The 15,986-nt window shown below is 42.6% G+C and overlaps 1 protein-coding gene and 1 pseudogene across 3 annotated transcripts; both read left to right on the top strand.

Moving 5' to 3' along the window:
* Positions 1–1,294: 1,294 nt before the first annotated feature.
* LOC142853003 (ferritin light chain 1-like) lies at positions 1,295–1,947 on the top strand (annotated as a pseudogene).
* A 7,952-nt stretch (positions 1,948–9,899) lies between these two features.
* On the top strand, positions 9,900–15,731 carry LOC142852617 (zinc finger protein 431-like). Of its 3 annotated transcripts, XM_075977629.1 has the most exons (5): positions 9,900–10,048; positions 12,651–12,777; positions 12,972–13,032; positions 13,794–13,840; positions 14,770–14,964. In XM_075977629.1, the coding sequence occupies exons 1-5, from the start codon at positions 10,046–10,048 to the stop codon at positions 14,847–14,849; spliced, it is 318 nt and encodes a 105-aa protein (XP_075833744.1). In that variant the 5' UTR covers positions 9,900–10,045; the 3' UTR covers positions 14,850–14,964. The 3 variants fall into 3 exon arrangements, with proteins under 3 accessions (XP_075833744.1, XP_075833742.1, XP_075833743.1); XM_075977627.1 differs by having other exon boundaries at positions 13,794–15,731; XM_075977628.1 differs by lacking the exon at positions 9,900–10,048 and adding an exon at positions 10,492–10,602 and having other exon boundaries at positions 13,794–15,731.
* The last annotated feature ends 255 nt before the right edge of the window (positions 15,732–15,986 follow it).

Raw genomic sequence — 15,986 nt, 5'->3', positions numbered from 1 at the left:
TATGCCCGCACGCCAGAGGAGGGCGCCAGATCTCAGTACAGATGGTTATGAGCCACCATGTGGTTGCTGGGAATTGAACTCAGGACCTCTGGAAGAGCAGCCAGTGCTCTTAACCTCTGAGCTATCTCTCCAGCCCTGAAATACACTTTTACAGAAATCAAAGCATGAGAAGGAAGAGGCCAGAGGGGCAAGTGCAGCCCCCAGGGGAGCTGGCAGTTCTATCGCCCTCGTCTCTGTTTTTTTTTCTTTAGTAGTAAACAGTGGTTCATTCAAGCAGAAAACAACTGAGTGCCCTCTCAGTCGGTCAGCTCTTTTGCATTTCCTATCATTAAAATGCCTTTTGCTTGTTGATTGTGATTATTATATTAGGAACTCGCGTTTTCGAGAGATGCGGCTGCAATGGCAACGTGCGGACACTAGAGGGTGCAATGCTCCCAGGCCAACGGCTGCTACCTTTTCCACAAAGCACCTGCTCCAAAGGGCCGGGCTCTGGGCACCGGCACAACTTAACACTGGCTGTTATTATGCCCACCAGGCTGCCTCCATGCCAGAGCCTGCTGCAATGCCTGCTGTCCCTATTCCTTCCGGAACAACTGAAAATAAATTGAGATACAAACAGCTAGATCAAGACGCCCACAAGGTGAGGTCGGTGGCGGGTGGGGGGTGGGGTAGGACTAAAGCTCCTGCGGAAGTGGGGCACTCTCTGGCTTGTTAGTATTCTCATCAGCATGAAGGCTCTCCAAATTTAACAGGTCAGAGATCTCTGAGGCTCCACTGCGCAGGTATGAGTGATTACTCCATCGACTATTAGCTAGTACCCTCTTATCACAAGGTTGACTTCTCTGGCAATCAGGTCCCACCTGAAGCTACTTCAGGGTCCCCAGAAATCACTGGATCACAGGTTGTGCTGGTACAGTTGAAAGAGGCTTATTACAACCAACCAAAGTCTATCAGCTCAGGAACTTCCAAGGGTATAGGAAGTTCTGAGCCAGGAAATGGCGGGGGAGGGAGCACAAATATTTACTTTTTATTATCTGACAACAACATAGTAACAGTTTACTTGCCACTATTTTGAATTGTCCAATAAAGTGAAGGCCAGTAAAGTAAAACTTATTGTTAACTTTATTGCTTTATTAAAAATAGTGTAAGCCGGCAGCCCTCGGAGATCCCGTGGATCTGTGTCTTGCTTCGCTTCAACAGTGCTTGAGCGGAACAGACCCGGGGCCTCACTTTGTTAGCTTCCACCGCTCCTCATCCTCTGCAGTCGCAGCCTCTGGGACCATCTTCTGGCCGCCTTCAGCTCCCAGGACCAGCCAGCACCGTCTCTTTGCCGGTAGCTCCCGACTGAGTCTCAGCCATGACCTCCCAGGTTCGTCAGAATTATTCCACTGAAGTGGAGGCTGCCGTGAACCGCCTGGTCAACCTGCACCTGCAGGCCTCCTGCACCTACCTCTCTCTGGGCTACTATTTCGATCCGGATGATGTGGCTCTGGAGGGTGTAGGCCATTTCCGCGAATTGGCTGAGAAGCGCGAGGGCGCTGAGCGTCTCTTCAAGTTGCAGAACGATTGCGGAGGCCGTGCATCCTTTCAGGATGTGCAAAGCCATCTCAAGATGAGTGGGGTAAAACCCAGGAGGCCATGGAAGCTGCCTTGGCCTTGGAGAACTTGAACCAGGCCCTCTTGGATCTTCATTCCCTGGGGTCTGCTCGCACAGATCTGTGTGGGCCCCAGGCATCTCTGGGCGAGTCCCTCTTTGAGCGGCTCACTCTTAAGCATGACTAGGAGGCCTCTCCTTCCGAGGGGCTCCCACCTCTGCTCTGCACCAGCCCGCCTCAGGACCTTCACCCGAACCTCTCAAGAAGCCACTAGGCAGCTTTGCAACGCCCTGGAGCCCCTCTCAAGTCTTGGACGAAGTAAAAATAAAGCCTTTTGAAACAGCAATAACAACAACAACAACAATAATAAAATAGTATAAGCCTGGTGTGGTTGTGGTGCACACCTTTAATCCCAGCACTCAGGAGGCAGGGCAGATCTCTGTGTGTTTGAGGCCAGGATGATCTACAGAGCGAGTTCCAGGACAGCTATGGTTCTGTTACACAGAGAAATCCTCTCTCTCTTTTATTTTAAAAAAAAGAAGGAAGGAAGGAAGGAAGGAAGGAAGGAAGGAAGGAAGGAAAGAAGAAAGAAAGAAAGAAAGAAAGAAAGAAAGAAAGAAAGAAAGAGTATAAAAATGAATAACCTCTATAACATCGGCTCTGGATACAGCAGCCCCTTCCTCTCATCTCCTCACCTGTGACTGAGAAATTCAGAAACTTAGGACAGGAGGGTCTTCCTGGAAGCTCACACACGGCTTTCTCTCTGGTGTGACCAGACTCAGACCCGAGCAGATGGAAGAGCCCCACCTGCTCCCACAGAGCAGCCAAGGCCTTTCCTAAGCTGGGTAGACATCTGTTCAGACTGGTTTGCAGCTCATGGAAGTCCCAGGGTTCCCCAGAGGGATACAGGGCTTTGGCGATTTGGAAACCATTATTGCGTTTGGCGATGCAGCACCCTGAAGGAAAAATCCCTTCACAAGAAGTGAAGTGCCACCGAGACACCAGGCGGCAGGGAGAAATGTCATCGTGTAACACTTGCTCATGGGGCTGTGCTCCTTACTTTCCTCGTGGCTGTGACTGAATACCTGACAAGGACGGTTAATAGCAGAAGGATTTATTTGGGCTCATGGCTTGGTGACGTGGGCCGTTGTAACAGGAAAGGCATGGTGCTAGGCAACAGCTGGGTCCAGCAGGAGACACGGAGAGGCGGTGAGTGAGACTCCCACTTCACTCTGCACCTTTTAATTTTTATTTAGAAACTTTTATTTATTTATTCATTTTCGAGACAAGTTTTCTCTGTGTAACAGCGCTGGCTGTCCTGGAACTAGCTCAGTAGATCAGGCTGACCTCGAAATCACAGAGATCTGCCTGCCTCTGCCTCCCAAGTGCTGGGGTTAAAGGCGTGCGCCACCGCCTGGCTTTTATTATGTGTGTGTGTGTGTGTGTGTGTGTGTGTGTGTGTGTGTGTGCACGCGCGCGCGTGCATGTGCGTGTGCGTGCATTCATGCATTGCCATGGTGCATGTTTTAGGTTTAAATGACTTGTAGAATTGTTTCTCTTCTACCACATGGGCCCCAAGGACTGAAGTCAGGTTGCTAGGTTAACCAAGCCTTTCTGCACTGACTTTGCTGCCCACCGCCCTTTACTCAGTCTGAGACTCCAGCCTGTGGGATGGCGCCACTCCCATTCAGGGTGAGTGAAGACTGCCTCACAGACAGATACAGCACAAATGTCATTCCTGACTGTCTTAGTCACCTTTCTATGTCTGTGATAAGATACCACAGCCAAGACAACTTCCAGAAGAAAGTGTTTATTGATGGCTTGCTTACAGTTTCAGAGGGTTGGAGTCCATGACCAGCATGTTGGGGCAAGGGGGTAGCTGGCAGGCATGGCGTTTGCCCAGCGAGCTAGTTTGGAGAAAGGAGTTGGGGAGTTCCCCAGAGGTTAAATACGGTTCTTCAGAGCCTATCATATTCTAAGGCTCTTGCTTATGTTGCTGGATAATAAAATGACACATGGGGTAATGCTGCCCCCTCCTGGACTGTCTGGCATATAACTGACAATTTTTATTTTTATTTATTTTTTTGTCCCCCAGACAATAGGCTTGCTTTCTCTGAGCTCGTTGCTCAACCAATACCTGTGGAACTATTTGGAAATGAATTTTTGCAAAGAAATTGACTCTGTGTGGGGAGGTCTTTGATTACTGCTGTGACCGCTTGGCAAGTTATGACTCTATAGAGTTTTTTATGTCATTGTGCTTGGCAGAGGTTGGGAGTGCATCCCCCTCAGATTCTTCAGTCACTCCCAGTCACCCCAACCCCCCTTTCCTGTGGAGTCATCAGTAATACCTCACCTCGATTCTGCTGGTAGCAGTCTGAGGCTTCTTTCTTGTGCTAATGAATCTGGCTAAAGGTTAAGCTATTTCTTTTCATCAGTAAGCCTCCAGTTCCTTGGAGGTTCTCTGTTGTTCTCTGTTTTAGTGACCCCTGCCCTAACATTTCTTATTCCCTCCCTCCTGCTAGCTTCCAGTTCAATTTATGCTTTTTCTCTGATTTCGTAGGTTGTAAAGTTAACTTGTGAATTTTAAATCTTTCCTGGTTTCTTAATAGAAACACGTTGGGACATAAATTTCTGCTTTTACTGTATCACATAAATGTTGGTACATTGTAGTACGTTTGGCACTCTAAGCATTTTATTATGTTCGGGTAGTTCTTCTAGATTTAAGTTCTTTGCAGGAGGTGAGAAAGTGTGTGATTAGTCGTTTTTTTCTTTTCTGAGGCAGGATCTTCCTGGGTATCCCAAGTTGGCATTGAACTCATGGTCCTCCATCATCTGCTTCATGACTGACGTCATAAATCTGTCTGTTACTCAGGAGTGTCTTGCCAGGGAGCGTGGCACATACCTACAGTCCCAGCACTCAAGAGGATGAGTCAGGAAGATTTCAGGTTTAAGATCCATCTTGGCTACATAGCAAAACCATGTCTCCAAAAATAAATAAAAGTAAATAAGTAAATAACCGGCAAAACAACAACAACAACAAAACCAGAAACAGCCACCAAGAGCGTCTTGGTTCATTTAGCTGCAGCAAAACATGAGACTAATCAAATTACACACAACCCAGCTTTATTTATCACGGTTCCAGGGGCTGAGGTTTTGGTACCTGGTGAAGGTCTGTAAGTTTCTTTGTAGTTTCCAAGACGGCCTTGCTACCTCCTCCAGGTGGAAGGAGGAAGGAACACTGTGCCCTTAGGTGGTGGGAGAAGCTGATTATGCCTCCCAGGGTCTTACTAAAGTCCCCACCTATTGATACTACCATATTGGGGTGGGAAGATGTAATGGTTACATAGCCAGTTCTAGAGCAGCCAGGACTACATAGTGAGACCCTGTCTCAAAAGCAAAACGAATAAGTAAATAAATAAATAAAATCCACACTTACAAGGGGGAATGTAGCCAGTTGAAAAGCACGTGCCTAGAGCACACTAATAGAAGTTAAGCCGGGGTGGGGGGAGAAAAAGAAAAGTTTGTCTCTAACATCACAAGACCCCGGATTCAGTCCCTAGAATCAAAAGCAAATAAATAAAAATGAAAGATTTAAGTTGTGACTTACATACAATCTCTCCCAGGAAATGTCCCACATACACTTGAGGGAAACATATTTGTTCAGAAAAGGTTCCCGAGGACTGAACAGATAGCTCAGTGGTTAAGCACAACTTTTTTTGCTCTTCAGGATTTGAGTTTGATTCCCAGCCCCCCTGTGGTGGTTACAAACATATATAACTCCAGTTCCAGGGGAGCTGATGGCCTCTTCTGACCTCTGTGAGCATTAGGCATGCAATTTGTGCGCATACGTATATGCAGGCAAAACACCGCACACCCATAAAATGAATAAATCTAACAACAATATAGTACCATTTTAAGATTTGGGGTTTTTTTTTGTGTGTTTCATTTAAAAATAATATGTACTTACATTCTAGGATTTGAACTAGCAGTAGGCTTTTGTTAAGATACATAGTTGTTATTCATATTAAAACTACTTCATAACCATGAGCTCCTAGAGGTGTTTGTAACCTGGAGCCCTAGAGTGAGGGTTTGTGTGAATCATAATTGCATTTTAATGCTGTTGAACGTGAATAATGGACAAATGGGGTTTCAAAAGCAGTTCCCACAGTACACTATGATATGAACCACACTAATAATTAAATCAGTGTTTATATTTTAAAAGAGGAATATAAATGGAAAATATTGTGCATTTATAATTCCCAAACTTAAAAGAAGAGAAAGATTGATGAAATTGGAACTATTAACATTAATTGTCAATCATCTTATGCAGGATTTAGAAGTTTTAAAACATAGCGGATTAAGTTTAGTCCAAATCACAATGACAAGGCCAAGATTCCTAGTTCATGATTTTCTTGTATTCTAGGCTAGCAGAAATATTTTTGCTCCTTAATGATGTCCTAGTAATTTGTGAACAAAAGGATATTTGAAGATATTTCTTTCTTTTTTTTGTTTGTTTGTTTGTTTGTTTTGTTTTTCGAGACAGGGTTTCTCTGTGGCTTTGGAGCCTGTCCTGGAACTAGCTCTGTAGACCAGGCTGGTCTCAAACTCACAGAGATCCGCCTGCCTCTGCCTCCCAAGTGCTGGGAAGATATTTCGTTTTTAAATATTAGTGTCTACTCTTTATGTGTCAATACCCTGTGAGAATGAAGAATAAAGTAGTTTTGAAAACAAGCCCCCAAAACAAAAAAGTTAATTTCAGAACCAAACCAAGAAAGCTAATCCTCTCCCTTTCCACTGCAGAAAATATGTAAAGATGCAGAAATGAAGATAAACGACAGAGAATTTATCCCTGTGGAAGCTTCATCGTGGTTTTTATGTCGGAGTAAGCTAGCCAGAAGAGGGGTAAAGAAGAGTGTTCAAAAACTTTCAGAAAGACATGAAGTTGTTTGTCCTCAGGGAGAGCCACTACCTTATACCTCTGAGGGGCAAAAGCCCACAAAGGGAGTTCCCACTAATGTGAAAAGTGAAATATTTGCTCCGGTGTGCTTATGTCTGCAGTTTTGCAGATGGTGCAGATGGTTGCATAGTCTTAAAACTCAAACATGCCCTGTACCTCCTTCTCCCCCTCACTCCTAGGAACACCTTGCCTGTCGCCTTCTACGTTGTGAGAATACATTAGACTATGGAAATAAAATTTCTGAAGGTGTCCATACTCTTAACACAGGTCAGGAGAACTCATCAAGATACAGAGAATAAACAATGAAGGCTCCTGGATAGTTACAGACAACATGAATATAAGCAACATGCTTGTGTACTTTAGATTTATTTGTTTATTTATTTATATGAGTGTGTTTATACTTTATATTTAATTCAACCCTCATTTAAAATAAGTTAAGATGTTCTCTACTGTTATCAACTCTGCTGTTAACCTTCTATTGCAAGCAGCCTTTTCTTCTTTCTGTCTTTTTACGAGTATAAATCTTAACTGTTGAGAGCCAGTACAGTCAAGCTCAGACCCAGCCCTCCAGGCAGATTCTATACTGTAGTTACACTTAATATACAGTCCTCAACTGTTCAGAGATCTGGGGAATATGGCATTTAAATATTTAACTATTAAAAAAACTTTTCATAACAAAAAGAGACAGCTTGGCTCCTAGTAGCAGCCCTCTATTTCCTCCACAGAAGACAGAAGACAGGTGGGCACAAAGCAAGGTCCATCTGCACTTTGCTTAACTGCCAAGGGCTGACCACTGGGGAAAAATTGCCTTTCTTCTAAACCGAAGATCTCCAGACAGTGGACAGAATCGTTGATATCGACAGCCTAGCTGCTCGGGTCAAGGTAGGCTTGTCTTCCTACAGATTTCTTAGCCCATAGGATCTTCTGGAGCCTGGCAGGCCCTGCACTAAACAGCAGAAGGCAAATATGACCTTCAGCGACCATGGAGGACCCGGAGGAGTAGCTCTAGCTGCCAACCAAGTAAATTCTCTGTCGTATTTTTTTTTTTTTTTTTTTGGTTTTTTCGAGACAGGGTTTCTCTGTGGTTTTGGAGCCTGTCCTGGAACTAGCTCTTGTAGACCAGGCTGGTCTCGAACTCACAGAGATCCGCCTGCCTCTGCCTCCCAAGTGCTGGGATTAAAGGCGTGCGCCACCACCGCCGGGCTTCTCTGTCGTTTTTTAATCAATAACTCAAGTAAAATTTTATCCTTCTCAAAGATCTCTGATGCAGTTTGACAGCTGAAAGGACAGCATCACCAAACAAATTTCAATAAGCTATAAGTTAACAAAATTCTTTCTCACGCTGCCTTTCATAGTCTTAAAAATAATTTTTATTATGCAAAAATACCTGTCACAGTCATTCTGCTAGTGTTTAAGACTAAAACAAACAAACAAAAAAAAGTAAAATAAAAAAAATTGAAACTATAAAACATACCTGGTCCCTGGGATATCGATTGATATGAAACCTATATTTTCAGTTAGTGTTTCAGTTAATATTTCTAGTGACTTCCAATACTGAGTATTCCATACCAAGTATTAAACATTAAATAAAGAGTTAATCTGAGAAATTTATGTTGAAAATAACTAAATGATATAATTAAAACCTATAACCCAATGTATGCATTTTGCTTCCCCCAAATGAAGAACATATTGTACTTTTATCTCTTTGTATAACATGCTTACCCCTTTAATCTGTTTTGTAAGGTTATAAGCCGAAATAAAAATTTCAAAGATATGTTTAATAGAAAAGAAAATTAAAAAACACAAAAACAACAAAAACTATGTTTTCAGAAACCCCCAAAATTCTTGTGAATTCCAGTGAGCCAAATTAAAAGATCCACCTTAAACAGATCAGATACACCCCCTCTCAATTCCCTGGTCCTAAAATTATTTTTCCTAAACTTAACTTTGTCCTGTGTTCTGTTAATACCTTAAATAAGTCTACGAGACACCCGACATTTCCATACCACAAACACTGTACAGGAGCAAAGAGATCAGCTACTCCAGGATGTGACCAGCACCCAGCCTTCTCAGGTTCCCCCCAAAGACGACACCTGGTCTAACAATGAGTTCCAGGGCTACACAGTTAAACCCTGTCCAGCTTTAATCTGGGTCAAACTTTTGGTAGCAGCCTACGTGCATAAAGGATATTGATAAGGAAGTACTCTCTCCTTGCCTCTTGCCATTCCTTTGCTAGCATTAGAGCCTACGACTTTGGAATTCTGGTGTCTACCAAGGAGTAGCCGAGACATCCAGCACTGTGAACTGAACATCTACTGGAATCTTCAGCTTTCCATTGTTGTCTATGGACCACGACTCGTGAGACATTCTAATAAACCCGCTTTCTACATACACGGAGAGATTGATTTTTACCAGTCCAGCTCATGCAGAGAGCCTTGAATAATGCAGCCTTGAATAATGCAGCCTTGTTTTACGTCTCCTGCCCGCTGAGGAAGATGAGCTGGCTAACAATAGTACTCACAGAGACAGTCTTCCTAGCTCCGTGATTCTCTGTGTGTTCAACTTACCCGAAAGAGTACACTTTTTTTTATTTTTTATTTATTTATTTTTTTTTGATTTTCAAGACAGGGTTTCTCTGTAGCTTTTTTTGGTTCCTGTCCTCGAACTAGCTCTTGTAGACCAGGCTGGCCTCGAACTCACAGAGATCCACCTGCCTCTGCCTCCCGAGTGCTGGGATTAAAGGCGTGCGCCACCACCGCCCGGCTCAAGAGTACACTTTTATTATTATTATTTATTTCTCAAAGGTTTGCTCTGAATTCTGGAAGAAAACTTCAAAAGTAATGGATCCAGCATCCAGCCTTCTGGTGGGCCACATACCTACCGTTATGTTTTTGTTTTTGTTTTTTTTATCTGGTCCCTGCATTTCTCTCCTCTTCTCTGAAGTGCCTGTGACTAACAGGTAGAAATTCCTTCAGTTCACCTGATCTCAGTGAGAAGCCACAGAACAAGTATCTATCTCCTTTTGTGTCCTTAAATCTCTCTTTAAAATTGTTAATATTCCGGGTACACATTGAGAGGAGGGCTGGGAAAACTAGTCACACAGTGTCCAGGAGGAAGAAGGGGAAGTGCCTACTGAGTGCAGGAAGATAGCGGGATCAGCGAGTGGAGTCGGTGGCAAGTGCTATTGAAATGCAAATCTCTGCAGAACTGGAAAAGGTCTGGGTCTGAGGTGGAAGGGAGAAGTCAGGAACCATTGTGCTGTGCCTTTAAGCACACTGTAACCCAAAAGGCAGTGCACTTGCCACTGAGGCTTCATTAGCCAATCAATACCTCCAGGCCAAACTGCCAATCAGAAGTGGTTCAGGGCCCTTCCGGGAGCCAGGCTGCAGGCTTAGGTTTGCGGAGGAGGTGGCGCCAGTGTGTTGACGTGCTGTGCTTTGAGTGCTGCTGCAGGGAGCTGTGAGGGGGCCGGGCCCAGATCGGAAGCCACGACATGGTGAGCGAGGGGCTGCTGTCCCCAGATTGGGAAGATCAGATGGGGAGTTGCTGGAGCCGGGGTGGCGTGGCCTCCCCAGGGCTGAGTAGGAATCTACAGCCGTATTCCTTGTCCTGTGAGCTCCCACGCGGTCCCTGCTGCTCCCTGGACCCAGGCACAGTCCTCTGAATAACTTTGCTCTGTGGGCTGCAGCCTTGCAGAGCGTTGGGAGCAGGGAGCTGTGTGTGGAACCGTGTTTGGAGTCAACAACAACTCGCTCTTGGTGCAGCCCTGGAAGGCAGGTAGCCTAAGCTGGAGAGGCATAATTTCTTCAGTATGTTCTAAACGCTCAGCACTTTGCATTTAACCTTTACATGTACGGTTCATTTACAGGTAATTGTGTGGAGGTTGTAAAAGGCATCTCGTGTGTTGGGTAGCGCTGCACAGTTAGCTGTGATGAAGACAGTAGGACAGGAGAAAGGAAGAATGTCTTCTACTCTGGGAGAGTGGAAGAATGTCTGCTAAAGTGAGACTTTCCAGACTAGGGCCCTGTCTGCTGGACTGGAAAGGCAGAGGTGGGAAACCCTGTGCTGTCTGAGACACTTGATCTCTGCTCACCTAGTAGGGAAGCTGCTAATACTCTGAAACCCAGTTCAGTGACCCTTGCTATTGAGAGACTGGCAAGGTTTAGCGATAGGACTACCAGCTTGCAGGTTCTACAGGCCTAGACATCTTCCGTGGAGAGCCAGCAGTATAAAGGGAGTAGAAGTAACCAATGAGAGAGAAGTTGCAGTCATCCAAGCCCTTTGAAACTGAAGCTCCATGTTTCTTTGACAGAGCTTTAGGATTTGATGTTTTTCTTACTGTGCTTTGGTCTCGCCTTGGGCCTGTCTTCCCTCATTGTATCTCCATTTCTCTCATTCAGAATATGAATGGTGCGCTGTGCTATTGTGTGTAGGAAAGATGTAACCTGTTTCCTGAATTTACAAGATGTTACTGTCAAGAGGATTGTCTGTGCTTCTGGAGAGACTTTGGACATTTGGATGGTGGAGAGGTTGTTGCAGATTATGAGGATCGTTGAAGTGACTAAATGCATTGTCCTCATGGTGACCATTTGCCTATAGTGACCTGGGTCAGTGTATAAGTTGATTGAATGTAAAACCTCCCAGATGATGATGGATTTGAACACGTCTCTTTGGTGACTTTCTTTCAATTGCTTGTGAAAGTTTTATTTGGAAGAGACTCTCTGGATAGTTTTCCTCATTGGGAAAGTGATATGGGTATTTTTAATTTCAGTTGATTTCCTGTCCTTTGTGTCTACTGTGTTGTAGTTGATACTACTCAGCCGGCTTCCTTCTTGTGCTGTTGTGTCTTCACCACTGTTAAAGACTCTATCTCTATACACCCAACTGGCCCCAGAATGGCCTCAAACTCACTGATCCCCTTGACTCAGTATCCCAAGTGCTGGGATTAAAAGTGGGCCAAAATTCCTGACATTTTTTGTTTTCATCTTTTTGTGTAATGTGCCTGGAATGTAGGTTTTTGACCATGTCAAACATATGCTGTTTTACTAAGCTTCACTTATATCGTTAATTTTTCAAACTTGACAAAGGTTATCATTTGGTTTCCCAGGATAGCTTGTATCCATGGCAAAAATACTGCCTGAGTCTTCTGATTCACTGGACAGCACATACATCACCTTCTTCCTGCCTGTTGCTTTTGTTTTGAAAGTTTTTTTTTTTTAATGAAAATGTGTGTTTTACCTGTAAGCATGGAAATATACCACATGGGTACCTGATCTTCACAATGATCAAAAGATGGTTTCAGAACCCCTGAACTTGGAATAATAGATAGTCATGTTCCCGAAATAAATAACTACTATCTGAGCCTGCCTGTATGCGATACCGGGAAGAGCTGTAGTAATGAGATATCTCTTCTCCTCATTTATGATCAACATTTAATTATCAAATGCTTTCATCTCTCCTTTTGTAACTGTTTCAACATAGAGTGACTTTTAGTAAAATCTTATTGACGTTACAGTTTAATGTGTTCAGGTTTAGGTTTTTGGAAGTTGAATACAGATTCCTTTGTAGTAACGTCAGTAAGACCATGTGAATTATTTTTTTCTGTGTTGTGGTGTTTTTTTTTTTAACTGATTTTGGCATGGGAGACAAGGTCTTAGTATGTACTTCTGGCTGTCCTGTATGCTGGCATTCAACTCCAAGGCAAATATTCCTGCCTCTGACTTCTGATTGCACATTAAAAGGTGTGAGCCAATGTACTTAAGTCTGTCCATTTTATTTTTCTGTTGTGTAGGTAACAGTTGTTCATACAATTTCACTCCTATGTATTCTGTACCACTGAATTTTTTACTTGTCTTTGTATGTTTTTAATAGGCATTTCTCTTGCGAGATGATATCCCATTCACAGCATAAAGAAATGAAATAGGTGAAGCTCCTATTCAGTTTTCTTCCAAAGTGACTTGGTGATTACATATAATGTCTATATATTTGAATAAGTGTAGGGAGTACCAGAATTATGTGACTATACTGTCAAGGAACTGTACATTTTCAGTGTTGCCATTAACATGCTTTCTGTTGTACACATGTGTGGGTCATTTCAGAATGCAGTGACCTATGATGATGTGCATGTTGACTTCACTTGGGAAGAGTGGACATTGCTGGATCCTTCCCAGAGGAATCTCTACAAAGATGTGATGCTGGACACCTACCACAGCCTCAGTATCATAGGTAAACCTGAATTTTCCATCATGTTTTTACATAAGGGGACAGCTGTTCCTTAATTTTTGAAGTTCTTCTGTAATTTTATTGAGAAAGAAGAATGAGGTGAATAAATCAGGCATGGCTCTAAGGTAAAACGATTATGGGAATTTAAATTTTGCGTAATTTTACATAACATACCATACATTTTTACTCTATTGTAGGATACAGTTGGGAAGACCGTAATATTGAGGAACATTGTCAAAGTTATAGAAGAAAAGAAAGGTAATTACCATGTACAGGATAATACATATGTGCCTCTGGAGGAATTATAATGTGTCCTAGGGTTTTTATACTAAACAGCAGTGTAACTAAGCACAGATGCATTGATGATTCTTGAATTCTCAAAAACCGTATACCTCAATTTCAAGTAGGTGAATTGCATTTGCAAGGCATTCTTTTAAGAAAGAAGACAAGAAACAGCGCCTTAACAGATATCACCATTTGAATCATGGCTCAGTGAGAGCTGTTCTGTAGAGCTTTCAGTGCATTAATTTCTCACCACTCCTAAGGTAAAGAGTATACATAATGAACAGGCGATAAGTACATCCCTCAAACCTTCTAATAAGCACACAACCCATAGAAAAGCTAGTGTTACTCAGAGTCTTGCTGGGACTGTGCTGAGTTTAGTGAGATGGGCTGTTAGGGCAAGAGCCAAGGTGCAGTTGTGGAGAAACCCTACTCTCCAGGTACATGTGTATATTTGAATTTTTCCATTTTGTTACAAATATGCAAAAATTTTCATATAGAAAATAGTCTGTAAATATAACTCTGTAATAAAGCATCTACCATCACAGGCATTTTCAAAGATGCAAAAGAACCCATTATGAATGGGAACAGCATGAGTGTAAACCCGGTGATAAAACCTTGAGATCTGATTCCTCTTTACAACTGGTCTAAATTGTCAAATTTATTCATGGAGCTACAAAGATTCAATGGTGTATTAAATGTGGTAAAGCTTTCCTATATCTCAATTATTTTTGCAGGCCTGAAGGAAATCATCCTGGAGAGAAACCTTCTGTATATAGTCAAGGTACTAAAGCCTTTGCCTACGACAGACATCTTCAGAGCCATCAAAGCACACATCCTGCCGAGAAACCCTACGAATGTAATCAATGTGGTAAAACTTTTGCACGAAATTGGCCTCTTCAAAATCATAAAAGAACACATACTGGAGAGAAGCCCTATGAATGCAATCACTGTGGTAAAACCTTTGCTCATCCCAGTGCTCTTCAAGTGCATAAAAGAACACATACTGGGGAGAAACCCTATCAATGTAGCCAATGCGGTAAAGCCTTTGCATGGCCCAGTTATCTTCAAAAACATAAAAGAACACATACTGGAGAGAAACCCTATGAATGTAATCAGTGTGGTAAAGCCTTTGCACTACGAGGTAATCTTCAAAGGCATAAAAGAACACACACTGGAAAAAAACCCTATGAATGTAATCAGTGTGGTAAAGCCTTTGCTTATCAGGAATGTCTTCAAAGGCATAAAAGAATACACACTGGAGAGAAGCCCTATCAATGTTATGAATGTGGTAAAGCCTTTATACGTCACAGTAGTCTTCAAACGCATAAAAGAACACATACTGGAGAGAAACCCTGTGAATGGAATCCATCTGGTAAAGCCTTTACACAACAAGGTAATCTTCAAAACCATGAAACAACACATACTGGAGAGAAACCAAATATAATCAATGTGGTTAAAGTCTTTGCATTCGTAAGCAATCTTTAAATTCATCAGAAAAACATGAAACTTTCCAGATTCTAACAGACTGAATATTGTAACTGTAATTCTGCCTTGTTACCTATTTTGTGTTATGTAATTTTACTATGTTTAAGTTAAAACCTTCCTTTTTATTAGACAGAAAGGGGAGATGGTGTGGGATTCCCTGATAAGGAAACTAAATTTTAGTCTTGGGCTCATACAACTTCTTCCCCCAATCCTAAACTTTAACAGAGCTCCAGTCATTGGCTGCAACAGAGTTCTGCAGCCAACAGGTGACACTCAAGAAGTTCTTTGTGACACTCACAAAATAAAACAAAAGGGGAACCAAGACAAACCTGTTTAGCAGGTAAGCTATTGAAAATATTAACAGTAAAAGTCTTAGAAAAGGCAGAATAAAAATTCACTATAATCCTCTGATTCTTTAGAATTCATTACAGATACATCATGTGTAACTTTGAAAAGCTAATAAATTATAAGCATATTAAAAAAAACTTCCAAATTCCAAATAAAAGCATATATGCTCTCAAAACCAGATGTGATATGGATATTCTAGGTTTTATGATAAAAGACATAAAAGGGTGAAAAAATATGTAACCTCTTCACCACATCTCAGGGCTCATTTCTGACACTTCTTTTTTTATGTTTCAATCGTTTTCATTGAGCTATGTATTTTTCTCTACTCTTTTCCCTTCTTTTCCCATACCTAAGACCAGTCCAAGAGAAGGAGAAGTGATAATATAAGCACAGGGGTCAAGACAATGATGGTGATACCCACAGAAACAGCTGACCTCAGCTGGTCAGAGCTCACTGACTCAGGACTGATGGCACGGGAACCTGCATGGGATCCAACTAGACCCACTGAATGTGGGTGTTCTGTGGACCACTGGCATTGAGACCAAGATTTATCCCTATTGCTTGAACTGGCATCTCTGAGCACATCCTCTTTGGAGGGGTACCTTGCTCAGCCTAGAGATAGGGGTGAGGGGAGGGCCTTGGTCTTTCTTTGATGTGATGTGTTAGAGTTTGTTGACTGCCCAGGGGAAGCCTTTCCCTTTCTGAGGAGTGGATTGGTGGTTGGATGGGCTGGAGGGAAGGGAGGAGGGGATGAAGTGGACCGGGGATAACAGTGTAAAATGAGAGAAGATTGTATTTTATTTAAAAGATTCTTAATAAAGATAGATTTATAACAGCTTCTCATTGTCGGTGTTGTATAGATCTGAAAGAGCCTATAATTACAGTGTAGGCTATGTCAGTCCACCTCTTCCTCCCATCTGATTTTTGATTTTGGAGTATAGAAAGAAAGTCTGACCTGTGCTTATTATTCTGTTTTCTTTGAATTTCTTGCCTGCAGAGAGACATTTGATTCTGGGGGCTGCTGAGCTAAACCAACACTTTAAAGGTATTTTGCCTTAAAAATTTAGGTCTAAGGACATGTTACTTTGGAAAAA

This window comes from Microtus pennsylvanicus, chromosome 6 (genome assembly GCF_037038515.1).
Source record: "Microtus pennsylvanicus isolate mMicPen1 chromosome 6, mMicPen1.hap1, whole genome shotgun sequence".
In the NCBI taxonomy this organism is placed as follows: Eukaryota; Metazoa; Chordata; class Mammalia; order Rodentia; family Cricetidae; genus Microtus; species Microtus pennsylvanicus.
Note: the sequence above shows the minus strand (reverse complement) of the source record. Positions and strands in the feature narration are given on the sequence as shown.

Coding starts and splice junctions, on each gene's coding strand:
- LOC142852617 (XM_075977627.1), top strand. Junction 12,778..12,971: donor CCACAGCCTCAGTATCATAG/GTAAACCTGAAT, acceptor ACTCTATTGTAG/GATACAGTTGGGAAGACCGT. Junction 13,033..13,793: donor AGTTATAGAAGAAAAGAAAG/GTAATTACCATG, acceptor TTATTTTTGCAG/GCCTGAAGGAAATCATCCTG.